This window comes from Euleptes europaea, chromosome 9 (genome assembly GCF_029931775.1).
Source record: "Euleptes europaea isolate rEulEur1 chromosome 9, rEulEur1.hap1, whole genome shotgun sequence".
NCBI lineage: Eukaryota > Metazoa > Chordata > Lepidosauria > Squamata > Sphaerodactylidae > Euleptes > Euleptes europaea.
Window position 1 is genome coordinate 27,102,701 of NC_079320.1, and position 16,609 is coordinate 27,119,309.

Here is a 16,609-nt window from a genome sequence, read left to right on the forward strand (position 1 = left end):
TGCTTCCAGATTATTGTAGCAAAAGCTATTTTACCAAATAAAAGCAACATATGCCTTCCGCGTTGGTGGGATTTAATCCGATGAAACTGCATGCTTTCGTGTTTTACTTTAATGTATATATATTGCCTTTCTTTCCCACCGAGGTGCATTTTCAGCTCAGTCTTAAACGCGTTTACTTGGGAGTAGAAGCTGGTGGTATCAGCGGAACTTACTTTCAAGTAAATGTGCTTCAGTAGTAGGGTTTCATTATTTTCCATTTACATGCACATTTTCTTGGAAGTATACTTGAATTCGGTGGTATTTATTTCCGATTACACATAAATAGTTCTCCCAGACCTTTTTTTTTGGGTTCCTACCTGACTTTCATACATTGGTGGTTTAGGGAGGAAAAGTTGAAAAGGAGAGCATGTTTTCCAATTGGAAAGTAAAAATAAAATAAAATAAACTACAATCAGAGAAACTTCATCGAGCTCCAGTCACCTCACTCAAACTTTCTCCCAGGTTAAATGTGCAGGATTGGAGCGAAAGGCCTCCATCTCCCTCCGGGGCAGCCTTTTTGGCATTAAATAGGGTTACTCTAAAGTTCCATCCTTCCCCAGCTGCAAACACTGCAAACCTAAGGATGTTTGCAATCCAGCCGAAAACAGATTGACTTGGAAATAAATCCCACGGTCGTTCCCTACTTCGAGGATCGCGGCCTTACTCTAAAGTCAGCCTGTTCATTCCAAGGGATTTCTCAGCAAAAGAAACATGCCCGTGCATGGGAGGTTTCGCCTTGGATTTTTTGCTCTCTAGATGCACGTTTTCCCCATCCGAATTCTGAGAACTCTGCATGGAGGCTTATTGTTGAGTTTTGAGAATGTGGACGGGGAAAATGTGCATCTAGAGAGGGGCAAATCCAAGACAAAACCTCCCGCGCATAAATGACCCAGGTTTGGAACCGGGGCTTCAAGCCGAGATCGCAAGCTCCGCCGCTCAAAGGGCCCCGCTGACTCTCTGCGCTGGGATAGAGCCAGAAAGAGCCATAAATCTATGGAGGGGAAGGGAGGGGGGCAACCGCCGTAGTTGTGAAATGCCCATGGGGCGGAGGGAGGGCGGAAGAGAGAGAGAGGCGAAGCGTGCAGGGACGGGCCCTCGGCGGCGGGTGCCTGGGACCGGGTCGAGAGGGCCGCTGCCGTGGCGCGCACGTCGGGGCTTGCCCGGCTGCCTGGATCCGGGGTCCCCTTGGCAGGGAGTTCGGAACACGCTGCCCGGCCAGGCCCATCCATCATTTGCGGAGGAGCTGGCACGCTCCCCCGGCCGGACCGAGAGCGAGCGCTTCGACGGGGCCCCGGCCTGCCTCCGCGGAGGCCAAGCCGGGGAAAGCGAAAGGAGCTGCCAGCGGGGATCGCTCCTCCTCCTCCTCCTCCACCCCCCAGCGCGGCTCCCGGCTTACCCGGACTCTGGCCTCGGTGAGGTTGGTCCAGACGGCGATCTCCTCGCGGGTCGACATGTCCGGGTAGCGGTTCCTTTGGAAAGTGGCCTCCAGCTCCTGCAGCTGCTGGCTGGTGAAGTGGGTCCGCTGCCGCCGCTGCCGCTTCTTCTTGGACGGATCCTCCGGCCCCGCGTCGTCGTTCTTGCTCGGCTGGCTTTTGTCTTTCTCTGCGGACGAAAAGAAAGAGACTCCGGATCAACGGGCGGAGGAGGGGAGGGGGCGGGCGTCGGGGAGCGCGGTCCACGCAGACAACCTCGCAGGACAGCCACAAGTCAGTTGAGCCGGAGGGGTTGGGGAGGCGGCCGGAGGCTGCGATCCGGAGCGCGTTTCACGCCAGAGTCAGCCCACTTTATTTAAACCAGTGGGACGCCCTTCCAAAAGCAGTAAATTTAAGAGCGGGAGGATGAAGCCTCTTCCTAAATCCTAGCCAGAAGCTCCTTTGAAATCAGTGGGATAGATGTCCCGGGCCCACCCGGTGTTTGGGGTTCATATGAAAACAGAAATCCCATTGGCATCATAGGCAAGTCGACGACAGGGGGAGAGAAACTCACTTTCTAAAGAAAGTTAATGGCTCTTACTCCCGAGTAACTGGAGAGAAGCATGGAGATGTACATCGGCTTTCTCCAGAGAGGATATAAGATTAAAGCCCCGGATCCCAGACCTGATTTTTTGTACATATGGAAGTCACTGACGCCTTTTCCAGAAAATGGTCGGGTCCCAAAACATGCTGCAGATCTGGGCCTTCTGCTGCGTGTATATTAATGCCTCCAAAAGATGCGTTTCCATTACAGTGAAATAGATATTTATATATAGTTGGTTGGACGCGCTGACAAGTCCCTGCCCTGCAGTCTTCGCTAATAGACCACAGACCAGGGTTTGCACCGGCGCAGAGGCATGTGCCCTCCGCGCACAGCTTCCAAACCACACAAAGCTTTGCTTGCATCCAGAATATAATCAGAAATACATATGAAGACAAGCAACTGGGACTGTTACTAAACTGCCTCATCCGGGCATATCTAGACATGCCCAACTCTGCGCTCTACACAAGAGCATCCAGAAACTTCACTGTTATTATTAAGACACCAAATAGGTCGGTTGCACCACCTTTCACTTATACAGATCACCATCTCTTAGGTGGCTGAACGGACCCGGTAATGAATGACCCGCTCTGCGTATTTTCTGAAAGATACATAGAGAGGGTCACCCCTGAACACTTTGGCTCGAACGCAAGGGACTTCCGAGTAGCCAGGGGTGGGATTGGTCTCAGTGAGAAACTAGCATACCGATCCACACCTAGATTGAGCCGTAGTACTTGGACCGAAGCCGATCCCTTCGCCTGCTTACAAGGAAGTATGCCCCACCCAAATAATTGGGACAGTCCCAGGGAACCGTGCGCCGGAGCGCAACCTTAACAGCCCAATTCTCTGCACACCTGGAAGTCTCCCTGCGCTCAGTGCACAGGTAAGAACAGCGTTGGTCTCTCGGAAGCCAATGGGTTTAAATCGGTCCCATACATGTCACTTCTTCCGATCTGGGGTTCTGAGGATTTTTGGAATCATCCCACAGAGTTACACCAGATGCAAAGTGCATGGTTTCCAAGTAGCTGATCTGGGCTGTCCTTTTATCGAAATGGCTCGGCTGAGCCGCGGTAACAACTGTCAGGTTAGCTTGCTTTCAGGCTGAACTCTGACCCCGGCAAACACCTTAAGGGCCATTTATGCAGGGGGGGGGGGTTGCCTTGGATTTGCCACTCTCGCGATGCACATTTTCCCCATCCGAATTCTCACAACTCTGCATAGGGGCTTGTTTTTGAGTTTAGAGAATTCGGATGGGGAAAATGTGCATCTAGAGAGGGGCAAATCCAAGGCAAAACCTCCCGTGCATAAATGGCCCTTGTTCCCGGGAGAAAAGCGAGGAGGCTTGACTTTCCCAAGGAGCGATCCGGCGCCTCCTTCCAGAAACAGACGTTTGCATTCAGTCAAACGGGGGAAAGAGTCCCCATTCCTTCTCAGGATCGGGACCCCTCCGGTTTACGCTCCCAGTCCTTATCCGGGAAGCAATAAGGGTTGGGGGGTGGGGAGGCGATACAGGTCGAGCCGGGCGGAGGTGCTTACCTGCGGCCTCGGGGCTGGAGGTGTCAGAGATGGTGTGCACCTCCAGCCGGTGCTTGGCAGACTCCAAGGCCGACGCCCGCGGCTGTCCGGGGGTCAGGGCCGAAGCCATGACCAGGGCCGGCGGCTGGTGGTGGTAGTGGCAGGAGGAGGAGGAGGAAGAGGCGGAGGAGGACGACGACGAAGGGGAGGTGGAGCACAGCTTGCCCCCGGCTCCCAGGCGCTCCAGGCTCAGCGGCTCTTTCAGGCAGTTCATCGGGGAGCCCAGCGCGGGGGCCAGCCCGAGCTCGTCGGGGCGGCCCCTCCGGGGACTCCGAGCGCGGGCGAGGCAGCAGGAGGAGGCGTCGGCCGCCCGAGGCAGGCTCAGGGCCAAGCGGTCTCTCCGCCGCCCTCCCGGCTCCCGACGGGGCCCCCCGCATGAGCCTGGGCAGCAGACGGGCAGACCGGCGGTGTATTCCCAAGGCCCCCCGGGCCAGGCATGGAGAGGCGGCGGGGCTCCCGCAGGGCGAGCGTAGATCCAGGCGCGGCGCTTTCCCGGTCCTCTCCCAGGCGAGCCGAGGACGCGCGCAGCTCCGCGGCCGCCCCGTTTGCCTAACGCCTTAAACCCAGCGGCGGCCTTCCCGGGGCAGGGATATCAGCCGCCCCCCTCGCTCTCCCCTCCCTCCAGCCTCCCCTGCCTCCTGGACTCGCTGCTCCGGGCGGGAGTGACGCGGCCGCCGGCCAATCAGGAGGCGCGACGCCCCGGCGGAGGCGAGAAAGCGGGCCAACCTATCAGCGAGCCGGGGCAGGGCTAGGGGAAAGTCGGTTTTTGGCCAGTCAGGGCTTCTGAGCGTCTCGTGACAGGGAAGGGAGGATTGGGGCAGGGGGGGGGGGGAGACACGATCCGGGCGCTCTTTTATTTTTTTTTTATTTTGCAGCGCGCTTTCCTTTTGCACGGGAGGTTTTGTCTTGGGTTTGCCGCTCATTAGAGGCACGTTTTCCCCGTCCAAATTCACCAAACTCAATAATAAGCCCCCATGCAGAGTTTTGAGAACTCGGATGGGGAAATGTGCATCTAGAGAGCGGCAAACCCAAGGCAAAACCTCCGGTGCAGAAATGGCCATCCACATTTGTCCTCAAACAATGGCCATAGCGCCCCTGTTACCCCTAGGAAATCCCCAAATCAAACACCCCCTCCCGCCCGTGCGGACTGGTTTCTGCAATAAAAGCGGGCGGGTTTGTTTAGCGGAGAGAAGGAACGCCGCGAAGAGCATCGTTGCCGGGACCCTGGAAGCCTTATTGCAGCGAGACGGAAGAGAAATTGAACTTTAAGGGAGACGGGCTGCAGATAAAAACTAGGGGAAACCCCAGAGATTGCCCTTTAGAGAAAATGCAACTTGGGGTGTGCCCCCCCAACCCTCCCCCGCCTCTGATTAAATGGCTCTTCGGCAAAAACGAAAGAGCGCATAAGAAGCACGCCACCTTCGCTGCCGCTGCCGAGATCGTTTAAAACGATCGAAGGCATTTGAGAATGTGAATGTCTGTGCGTCTAAAATAAATCAGATGCCTTGACAGACGGGTATACAGCGCAGACACGCCAATCTGTGCTGTTTGCTGTTCAGATTTTGACATCCCAATCCCAAATTAATTATTCGGGCGTATTTGCTTAGGAGCAACTCCCCTTGAGGTCGGGACTTCCTGAAAAAAATGTACAGGATTATGTTGCCTGTCCCATAAATTTTCAATTGCAATGGAACAAACATTAAGGTCTTCGTTCTCCCATTTAACATTTCAAAGTGCTTCTCCTATTCTCGTTAAGAGCGATTCCTCCAAAAGGATTTTTTTAAAAAACAACCCAACAAACAAGGTTTGCCGTCTTAGTTATCATTTACGACGTTTATTCAGCCTTGTCCAAGAGATCTGGGAAATCCCTACAAACAACGCCAAAGATCAAGATGCTACCTTTGCCTCGATAACCTACAGTTGTTGTTCTGCCTGGAAGCGCCCCCCATTGCAAGCGGCGGGCTTTACTTCCGAGTAGACATGCAAGCTTTGCGCTGCAGATCTCTGCATCGGCAATATTAAGCAAACGTAGAGCTAGATAAGAAAAGTAAGTCCCTTGGATTTCGTTGGAATTTACCCTTCGGTAAAGGCACAGGACTGAGGTTTTAATGGGCAGCAAGAGGCGCTGGAATCGGCAGGGCGAAGTTCTGAGAAAAAGGCTCGAGAATGGATTTTGACTTAAGTGCCACCAGCAAGCAAAACGTCAGTTCCTTTTCCCTCCCAGGATTATGTTTCCTATACTCATAACGTCATGGGTTTGCTATGACGCAAATAAGAACTTGAATCGATTGATGATTCTACACCCTTCCCGATCTGTAGTTTGTATTTTCTCTGAAAGGAACAAAGGAATATTAATCTTCGATTAATGCACTTGAATATGAATACTGATTGCTGGCCAATCTTTCCTTGGGGAATCCGTTATTCTTTGGGGGGTGGGGGGAAGGGAGCCTTTAGTTTTTAAAGAGTGGCATTGAAAATGGAGATGTCGGGGATCTTTCTGACAGACAAGGAGGTCCAGAGAGAGACAGAGAGACGCTTTACTGACAGAGGACCGACCCAGGATCCTAAGTACCTAGAGTACCATGCAATTGTTGTTTGCCACTAGCGAACTGAAGGTATCAGATTAGAACCAGTCCATACAGATTGCTACAATCCTAGTCCCAGAACACTGTTTATCAAATGTCCCGCTATCAGATTGCACTGATTTAAACTGTGTAATCTGCTTTGAGTTTCGGTATGAGAGGCGGGCTATACATCAGGTAAATTTCAAAATAAATAAAATAAAGACTCAGTGCCAAGTATCATTTTGTTTTCTTCTCAAGGTCTAGCCTAGCATCACAAGATTTTAGGCTGTCTTCCCGCTGTCAATTAGGCTACCTTCTTTCCAGTTCCACGTTGTACTCCAGAATAGAAGCATGTGCTGAAAGGCTTGGAAAATCTCTCCCCCCCCACCCCACCCGTCTTTTCTTTAATGATCCCGACCGCCCGCACCATAGTAAAACTCCAGCTTTCCTAAGAAACAACTAACTTTGAGCGATGTGATTGTGGGAATGCGCCAGAAAACGTCTCAACCCCGACGCCTCCGTTGGGGGACGGCAAAGCGCATAGCCGAAGATTCTCCCGTTAAACCCAAGCCCATCTCTTCACCCCCCACCACCGCCCCTTTCCTCCCTGGCTGGTGGCCGTGTGTCCGAAGGGCTGCCGGGACCACCTCTCTTTCAGTCCCTTATCGCTAAACTCAACATATTACATTTAGCAGTCTGTTGGTAAAGAAGGTCAAATTAATTTACATTCTGCTCATTATCTGGTGACGCGGCTTTATCCCTGAGATTTGGCAAAGGCTCTCTCTCTCCCCTTCGCTCCGCAGACCCCACAGCGTTTCGACGGAGACAATGCTCCTGCATTTGTAGTGGATTTTAATCTGTCAAATCTCTTAATTTCCTTAAGACTTTTAAATAGGGTTTAAAAAACACACACACACACACACACACGATTCTAGCCGTTTTCTGATTGAGTTTCCTCGAATTCCCCCAAGATCATAAAGTCTGTGTCAAATAAATAGTTTCCGCCTCCGCAGAGGCAGCGGGTGACCTATAAGGAAGTCAATAAGAACCCCCGCCTTTCGGCACAATTTGTTTACTAAGCATCTCCCGGTTTCTTGCGGACTTCCCGGGGCTACCAGGAGGTCCTCACTCCACGTAAACCCCCAGGGCCCTGCGCAGACGCCGTTACGGGAGGAAAACAGCCACACTGCCGGCCTGGAGAAGGAGGGGGAGTTAGCAACCCAAGCAAATTTGGCGAGGAAGGGAAAGAAGCGGAGGAAATGTGCGCCTGAGCGTGAGGGGGGGGGGATTCTCTGGGTACCTCCCCAAGATCACAACTCTGTACCTGGGTTGAGGAATCCGTGGTACCTACTCTCCCTTCCCGACTCACGCTCCCTGACAGAGCAACACTGTGCGGAATTACCGCCACCTAATTTCAATCTCTGCGTAGGTTTGAGCTGTGATGCGCATCAGCAGCGCACATCCCAGAGGCACAGACAAGACGCTTGGCGACCGCACTTTAATCTCGGTTCTGTTACAGAACAGTGGCTGGCTGCTTTCGCACCCGTTGGGTGATGCGCTCTCAAAGCGCTACAGCAATCCTTTGCCGCTGGGTTTTCCCGTTTCAGGAAAATTCTTTGGCAAAGGATTGCTCTAGCGCATTGAGTTGCGTTATCCAACAATGTATGAAAACACATTTATGTTTTATGCTTTTAGGCATGGGAGGTTTTGCCTTGGATTTGCCACTCTTTAGATGCCTTTTCTCCACCCAGATTCTTAAAACTCAACAATAAGCCCCATGCAGAGTTTTGAGAATTCGGACAGGGAAAATGTGCACCTAGAGAGCGGCAAATCCAAGGCACAACCTCCCATGCATAAATGGCCCTAATGTTAAGGAGAGACGAATTCCTGTTAACAGCGAACCTGAACACACACCCGGATTATTTGCTCGATATATTTTGCTATATCTTTTTATTTTTAGTGGTTTGATATGTACCCCGCCCTTCCCCGCCCCGTTTTGCCGGGATGGAGAACGGGCAGACCAGAAAAATGCCAGAAAATCCACAATAGGGAGATTTTTGGGGGGGGGGGTTAGAACTGAGAAGAGTCTTTCATCTGTTGCATTTAGTCTTTCGTGCTCAACTTGTAGCTCAGGATGACCCTCGCCTGCAGAAGTTGCGCGAGACAGCGAAGAGGAGAGCGGGCCCTTTGAGCCCGCAGTTAAGCAGACAACGGTTTCTCCTCCTTTTCAACCCGCCGGCCCTAAACAGAGTTGTGAGGCAGCAAATCCCATTGATTTGGAGGGAGCCGGGCCGCCGAGCCTCCTCCAGCACAATCAATGCGATCTTCCAAGCGAAGCTGTTTAAAATGGGTCAAGGCTGGATTAGCCACGACGCTAAGTAAACTACAGAGGAGCGCCGCCGGGCCTCGCTTACTGCTTGAAGCCTCTGGGAAGGCGCGGTGAACCGGTCATCTCGCTACAAGGAAAAAAAAGTTTGTAGCCTGGGTGTCCCTTCGGGGGCCGATCTCCCCGGTTTCCCAGTTCCCAGTTGTAAAGAGTACTTGAAGAGCTGTCATATAGAGGAGGGTGCCGAGTTGTTTTCTGTTGCTCCAAAAGGTCGGACCAGAACCAACGGGTTGAAATTAAACCAAAAGAGTTTCCATCTAGACATTAGGAAGAATTTTCTAACAGTTAGAGCAGTTCCTCAGTGGAACTGGCTTCCTTGGGAGGCGGTGAGCTCTCCTTCCCTGGAGGGTTTTAAGAAGAGGCTAGATGGCCATCTGTCGGCAGTGCTGATTCTATGATCTTAGGCAGCTCATGAGAGGGAGGGCACCTTGGCCATCTTCTGGGCATGAAGTATGGGTCACTGGGGTGGGGTAGTTTGGAATTTCCTGCATTGTGCAGAGGGTTGGACTAGATGCCGCTGGTGATCCCGTCCAATTCTATGATTCTAAGAGAGAGATCAGGGTTGTAGAACACGCAGGCAAAATGTAGGGGCGATCTCCCCACCGAATGTTTGACGAGGGTTCCACGTTAGTGTATTCAGAGCCTCTCCGTTTGCCCCCATCCCGCCCCCAGGGTATCTATCCCAGACATCTTGGGCTGGCTTGCTTTGAAATATCTGGCTGGCCGCTCAAACGTAAGTTAACTGTTCTGCTGACTTTGGGGACCGGCCCAAGGGTCTGGTGGCCTATTTGGAGATAGGATCGGCAGATGCCTGGCCTGGGCCAGTCGCCTGGGTCTGGCAAGGGAAGGGCCAGCAGTGTGGCTAAGGGGGGGGGATAAGGGTGCATCACGCCCTGGGGGTGGGGTGGCCCCAGCCGCAATAAACAGGAGCCCGGTGGCACCTTCAAGACGAGCCGGATTTAATTCTACCTTAAGCTCAGGTTCGATGCATTTGTGTCTGCAGTCTATGAGCTAAGATGGGGACAAAGCCTTGCTTTGAAGAGCCACAAGGCTTCTGCTTTTTGGGTTGCCAGAGATGAACACGGGTACCACCCTGGAAGTGGGGCTAACCAGACCTCAGCTCCCTTTGATCCAAAGCTGGGGCAGAACGGGCCATCCACAGGCCAAGCCGGCAGCGTTTGGCTTGGGAGGCGAAATAGCGGTCATAACTGCCAGTTGTGGGATCCTGTGCAATAGCTGGTTGTGCTGTATTTTTAAACTGGTTTGCACACTCATCGTCTGGAGCCTCTGACATGCTCCAGTTTTCGCTCATGGGCTGTCCCTCTTTTTTAGGGGGTGGGAGGGAGAGATTTAGCTGGAAGTTCTCCTGCGTAAGTTTAATTGACAAGAATGGTCCCGTGGATCTCCAACAAATCCCATGCCGGTCCATGAGGCTTGTGCCTGAGCATGGCTACTTTCACACTAGTTATCTAAAACACTTTCAACACACTTTCAATGTGCTTTAGCGAGCGTGGGCAAGGGGATTTCCCTGTAGATAGTCGCTAAAGCGCATTGAAAGTGCTTTATCTGAGGTGTGTGAAAGCCGCCATGCTCAGGGGCAAGCTCGGTGGACTTTCAGTGCACTTCCAACGCACTTTAGGGATGGTTTGCAACTGATCACTAAAGTTCGATGAAAGTACATTATCCAACATGTGTGAAAGCAGCCCATTTTTCCTGATCCACATTCATCAGTGGGACTTACTCCAGTGTAAATATGCACGGACGAAGTCAATGGGACTTACTCCAGTGTAAATATGCACGGGACCCTTTTAGATTCATCTGCCCATCCACCCTGGGCTCAAAGCAGGAGGCTCCCCGCCTGGCCCGCCCTTCACGAGTTTACCCCCATTCCAACCCGTCTGGCCGTTCAGTCGCTGCGCCCTGAAAACGCTTGACGAGGGATTGACGGAGTGAATCCTTGAACGAATACTCTTGAGCGGAAAGGGGAGTCGGAAGCCGATCTTTTCTGGCTCCACTTGGGTACTAGTAGCTCCTGAGCTCAGGAAATCCGGCTAACTGTCCCTCGTTTTGTAGCTATCGCTGCCCCCCCAGCCCCACATGCCCATGGGTATTTAAGAATCGCACCATATATTTGTTGTCCCTCTTGTTGCTGTATCTACTCAACGTCGCCCCTTCCTTCCCTTCCATTGTCACTCTGGGCTTAGCCCACATCTTTCTAATGTGCCCCCTGGCCCAGACACCCCTACTGACGGTTAAGCGATCTGTATTTCACCTTCATTCAAGCACAGCTATATCTTGGCACCCGAATTACTTTTGAAAATAAATCTCATTTTTTCAGCGCTATTTCTGTAACGGGCACATATCAGTGTTAAGTCGCAACCATATTAAGTGAGAATAACCGAGCGGTGATACACATTTCTAACCAAGTGAGCATAATAAATCGCAGAAAGATAGAACGCCAATCTCTCGTGTTTAAAAACAAAACCAAACCAAAATAAAAGCAACAACAACAAAAACCCACCCTGAACTGATAATACCGAGCTTGATGTGCACCCCAGAGCCAGCGAATTGTTTTGCAGTGGGGCTGGCGCTATAGTAGGGCACACATTTCGACAAGAAAGAAATGGGTCCCAGATGTAGGCTCTAGTTAAGCAGCGGTGCTGGGCTGTGAACCGGTTTAGCTCCAGGTAAATCCCAACACTTCACTTTAACAGATTGAGTGATGCGATAGAAAAAGAACTGCTAAGACCAGACCCTTTTTAGAGGCGCCCCTTCACTTTCCCAGGAATCTGCACCAGAAATATGAGTCTAGCTTTCAGAATCCCAGATTGTCATTCCTTGCAAGAAGGAAACCCTTCGACCTTAAGACGTCGCTACTTAACACTTGCAGGACTGGAGGGAGAGAAGTGCCATGTCCTACTCTTCCTATCCAGCCCTGGAAAAATTACTTCGGTGGTGTCGTGATAGCAGTAGTAGTAGAGTAGTAGTGGTGGTGGTGGTGGTGGTGGTAGTAATGGAATTCTTCTGGGGTACATGGAATATCTGGAGCAAAGAGAGAATGCTGTAGATTGCATTAGTGCCTTAGATCCTACTATTGTTGAGCATTGGATGAAGATACTAATCCGAAGCAGGGTCAACTAAACTGGAGTTTGGGGAGCATCAGGACGAACACACCTTTTTAGTCAGATCAAAAGTACACTGCTTACACAGCTGAAAAAAACACAGTGCTGAATGTCAAGTGAGTTCTGCTGCATCCTACTCAGAAGGAAGCCTAACAGGTCCCTAATCATTCATGCATTGTCCAAACACCCCGTTTTCAGGAGACTTATACAGCGATGCCCCTCTGACACCAGCCTTTTGAGTCTGAAGTCTGGGGCAATGACGTCAGAGGCAAATGGTGGCTGCGGTGGCGACATCCCCGTGAGTGGGCTTTCCTCGTGTAAACCAGCCTGCGGTGTCCTCCTTTATAGTCTGCCTTTCTCCAAAAAAACGAGCGGGTCACAATCCACCGCAGTGCTCTTTCGTACCTTCCCTCTGCTTGAGTTGGGACTGGCACCAGAGACCTTCCTATTAGATTGTGGGGGGAGTGGGGACCCAGCAGGCCTTCCTCACTTGATGAAAAGAGCTCCCAGTGGGTTTTAATTAGAATAGACTGATAGCTCTTTCACACATGCTGAATAATGCACTTCCAATCCACTTTCTTTCTTTCTTTTTTTAATAAATATTTTTATTGATTTCTAATATTAAATGGGAATACAGGAAAAGAAAAGAGGGTAAGGGAAAACATTAGAAAGAAAATACATATTCCAATCCACTTTCAATGCACTTTAACGACTGTTTGCAAGTGGATTTTGCCATTTCACACAGTAGAATCCAACTTCAAAGTAGATTGAAAGTGCATTATTTGGCATGTGTGAAAGTGCCCATACACAATAGTGACATGCACACCATCCAGCCTAGACATTTGAGACCCATCGCACATCTAAGTAGGCAAGAGTTGCTGCCAGCTTCTGTAAGAAGAGATGCTGCCAGCTTTTGCCCTCTCTTGGCCCCCTGGGCTTCAGACCAACGGAGCCTCTGGCCATACAAGATGGAGCTTGTTCTAGATGCCCAGTCTTGGGGCCACTTTTCACTAAAAGGTCTGCGTGCCAAGTTGTGGCTAAATTTCTGCCGGGCTTAGATTCAAACATGGTAGGGCTGCTAGCAGTTTAGAGACAATTGTCCCTCAGATTGAGATTTTCGGAGAATGCTTTAGATTGTAGACGATTCCTACTTAAAGACATAACCGTATTTTTAGGAAAACTGCCTGTGGTTGGCATTCCCAAAATCCAAGATCACGGATAATTAACTGGTGGCGGAAAAATGTCCTCAAGTCGCAGCCGATTTATAGCGACCCCATGGGGCTTTTGAAGGCAAGAGAAATCAGAGATGGTTAGCAATTCCCTGCCTCCGTGTAGGAACCATGGACTTCCTTGGTGGTCTCCCATCCAAGTACTAACAATGGTCAACTCGGTTTAGCTTCCGAGATCTGAAGAGATCGGACTAGACTGGGCCATCCAGGTCAAGGCATATGAATAACTAGTCAATCTGGAAGAAATACTCCCTTTCAGTTTTCAAAGTCACTTAACATGGCCTACAACAACCAATTTTCTCTGCAGCGCCTCTTAGGTCTATGAAAACCAAATTATCTGGTGTATACTAACCTGGTTAAACTATATTAAAGGACAAAAGTTTGTAAAGAGTTCCGTGGGGAAAAAAAGTATTTTCTTGCCTGGAGAAGATTCCTTGACAGAGTTGGACACATGGCCCTGCCTTATCCTGAGTCAGACCACTGGTCCATCAAAGTCAGTATTGTCTACCCTGACTGGTAGCAGCCTTCCTTGATTGTCAGGAAGAGGACCTTCACATCTTTTACTGCCTGATCCTTTAAGGTGGAGATTTGGGGAGTTGAACCTGGGACCGGCTAAGCAATGAGCCACAGACTTTCTCCAATGAAAGAACTCAAACATTTCTGAATAGAGGAAGGAAGCAAGGAGAGTTGGTTTTTATATGCGGGAATTCTTAAGGAAGAATCAAACCGCCTTATAGCCACCTTCGCTTCCCCACAGCAGACACCCTGTGAGGTAAATGGGGCTGAGAGAATTCGGAGAGAACTGCGACTAGCACAAGGAAGGTCACCCAGCAGCCTTCATCTGTAGGAGTGGGGAAACCAACCCGGTTCACCAGGTTAGCATCAACCGCTCATATAGAGGAGTTGGGAATAAAACCGGGTTCTCCAGATTAGAGTCCACCGCTCCAAACCACCACTCTTAACTACACCAAACAGGCAGGCAGCTGCTGACGGCATTTCTGAGTTTACCATCCCTCCTGCAGGTAACTACTTATTCCCCACTCCAGAGCTGATCTATTACAAGCCCCGTCTTCCAGCAAATGACTTGATGGGTGCTTCGGCGGAGCCTTCAGCCTAACGGGCAGGTCTCCCCCCCTGCTTTTTTTTTTTTTTTTTTTTTACACCTTTGGCTTGTTGTCTTTCGCCTAGCTGGGATTACCAGTTATTCGCCTCGATGAAGAGCCATTAATTACCCATTCAGTCAATATTAGGAAGACGACAAAGCTTTTTACATAGGATTAAGGAGCCATCAGATCGTTCCGTTACGTTATTCTCGCTCACGACTGAGGCTTTCTTCGCCACCTCCCCGTGCTCCTCCTCCTCCTCAGCCCATCTAGCAGGGACCGCATACATTACGGTCCGGTGGCGGCGACCAGGGCCGGGTGCGTGCGTGACTGCAAATCAGAACGACTGCAGGCGGAGATTGACACCCGTGTCACTGGGCAGCAAGGCCTGACTCGGTAGGCGAGCAGCCGCCCTGGACCGCATCAGATTCTTTCTTCAGACGCACCAATGCAAGATCGGATTTTTTTTAACGCGGTTTACCTCTACCTTGGTTGAAATGAATGCATGAAGCTGCCGTATACTGACTCAGACCCTTGGTTCATCGAAGTCAGTAATGGCCACTTATGCATGGGAGGTTTTGCCTTGGACTTGCTGCTCTCTAGATGCACATTTTCCCCATCTGAATTCTCAAAACTCTGCATGGCGGCTTATTTTGAGTTTTGAGAATTCATATGGGGAAAATGTGCATCTAGAGAGTGGAAAATCCAAGGCAAAACCTCCCAGGCATAAATGGCCATTGTCTACTCAGCGGCTTTCCAGGGTCTCAGGCAGGGGTCTTTCACATCACCTACTTGCCTAGTCCCTTTAACTGGAGATGCCGGGAATGAACTTGGGACCTTCTGCATGTCAAGCAGATGCTCCGCCACTGATGCTCTAACACTCTCCTTCATGGTCGCTGCTCTCATGAGATCTATTACACTAAAAAATCCCAGTCTCTTGGATTCAAACGTTCTCCCGCATATAGTTACCCTTAACTGGACTGATTATTCATTACCCTGGGTTACCCTAATAAGTAATACTGCCCTATTAATTACCCTAATAATCACGCCGGTTATAATATAATAATTATAATCGCCTGTGGGATTTCTCAGTGAACACAATGTTCTGTTATTTTATTGGATCTACAAAGCAAAATCTGCCAGGCTGGCTAGTCTGGGAGACATAGCCCTTTCCCCATAACACCTTAAAGAGTGGGTGTGGAGGAACCTTGTGGGGGAAAACAATGGGGAAAGGAAACAAGAGATACCTATTGAGAACCGGCTAAATCGCTGCCGAAGACAGATCTTGGCTAGATCGGCAAGGCCATTCTTACAACAGCCCCCTCGGGGAGAAAAATAAACAGCTCGTGAACATGATGGACGCGGGATCTGAACTCAGGTCTCCAGTCCAAACTCATTACTCCATCCGCTACGCTTGTGTCAAACTGGTGGTTTCAGTGATTTGCTCGGCGTGATCAAAGTGAGTGTGTGTGTGTTAAGTGCCGTCAAGTCGCTTCCGACTCATGGCGAACCTATGAATGAAAGTCCTCCGAAATGTCCTATCTTTGACAGCCCTGGTCAGATCCTGCAAATTGAAGGCCGTGGCTTCCTTTATTGAGTCAATCCATCTCTTGTTGGGTCTTCCTCTTTTCCTGCTGCCCTCAACTTTTCCTAGCATGACTGTCTTTTCCAGTGACTCCTGTCGTCTCATGACGTTACCAAAATACGACAGCCTCAGTTTAGTCATTTTAGCTTCTAGGATCAGTGATCAGTGGGCCTTCTGACCTGCGAGTTTTGAACGTTCCCATTGATGCTCTCCCAGATGCGATTTAAGCGGGTGCGGATTTGGCTTCGCCTGATGGTCCCGGTATCCACCGGCCCGGCAGAAGCATGTTCCGTATTGGTGGAACGGATAAACAGCCCCTCTGGGGAAAATCTAAGCCGAGAGAAGGATTGGAGAAGTTCCTTCCCTTTCCACGTGTGGTTTTGCTGCTGATGGACCGGATCATATGAGCCCTGGGCCATCCAACAGCATGCGGCCAACCGGGTCTGTACACACACACCCTCCATGCCACCCACCTTGTCACTCCACATAGCTGTCTGTACACACCCATTTTGTTAGCCCACGGAGTGTGGAGTAACAACAAGACTGGCTTGCTTTTTTTAAAAAAACGATGTTAATCAAGTTTTGTGTGTGTAAAGTGCCTTCAAGTCGCAGCCGACTTATGGCGACCCCTTTTGGGGTTTTCATGGCAAGAGACTAACAGAGGTGGTTTGCCAGTGCCTTCCTCTCCACAGCAGCTCTGGTATTCCTTGTTAGTCTCCCATCCAAATGTTAATCAAGTTACCATTCAACAAAAGGTGGTCCAGCCAGAAGTTTCTTGAGGCTGGATTACTCCATCCTGTTGCCACCAGATTTATATAAACACTTATTCGGTGAAATGTTCAATAACCTGAGTCCCATTTAAAATATTATTTGTATCATTCGGAGCCTCATACAGATGGCCTCGAGGGACCTCTGAACATCGAAAATAAAGGAAATGGGCAGAGCCCCTGGAAATGCACAACTTTTGAGCATTCAAGTGGAAAACAAAGCTAG

At 50.4% G+C, this 16,609-nt stretch overlaps 1 protein-coding gene across 3 annotated transcripts in view; it reads right to left on the minus strand.

Moving 5' to 3' along the window:
• Nucleotides 1-16,609, minus strand: part of PITX2 (paired like homeodomain 2) — a 32,192-nt gene that overhangs the window by 2,690 nt on the left and 12,893 nt on the right. For 2 of the 3 annotated variants that reach the window (XM_056855261.1, XM_056855259.1), the window contains one exon: nucleotides 1,436-1,641. In XM_056855261.1, coding sequence (XP_056711239.1) covers nucleotides 1,436-1,641 — 206 coding nt within the window. Of the gene's footprint in view, nucleotides 1-1,435; nucleotides 1,642-3,588; nucleotides 3,875-16,609 lie in introns of those variants that run through there. The other variant, XM_056855258.1, reaches the window with a different exon arrangement.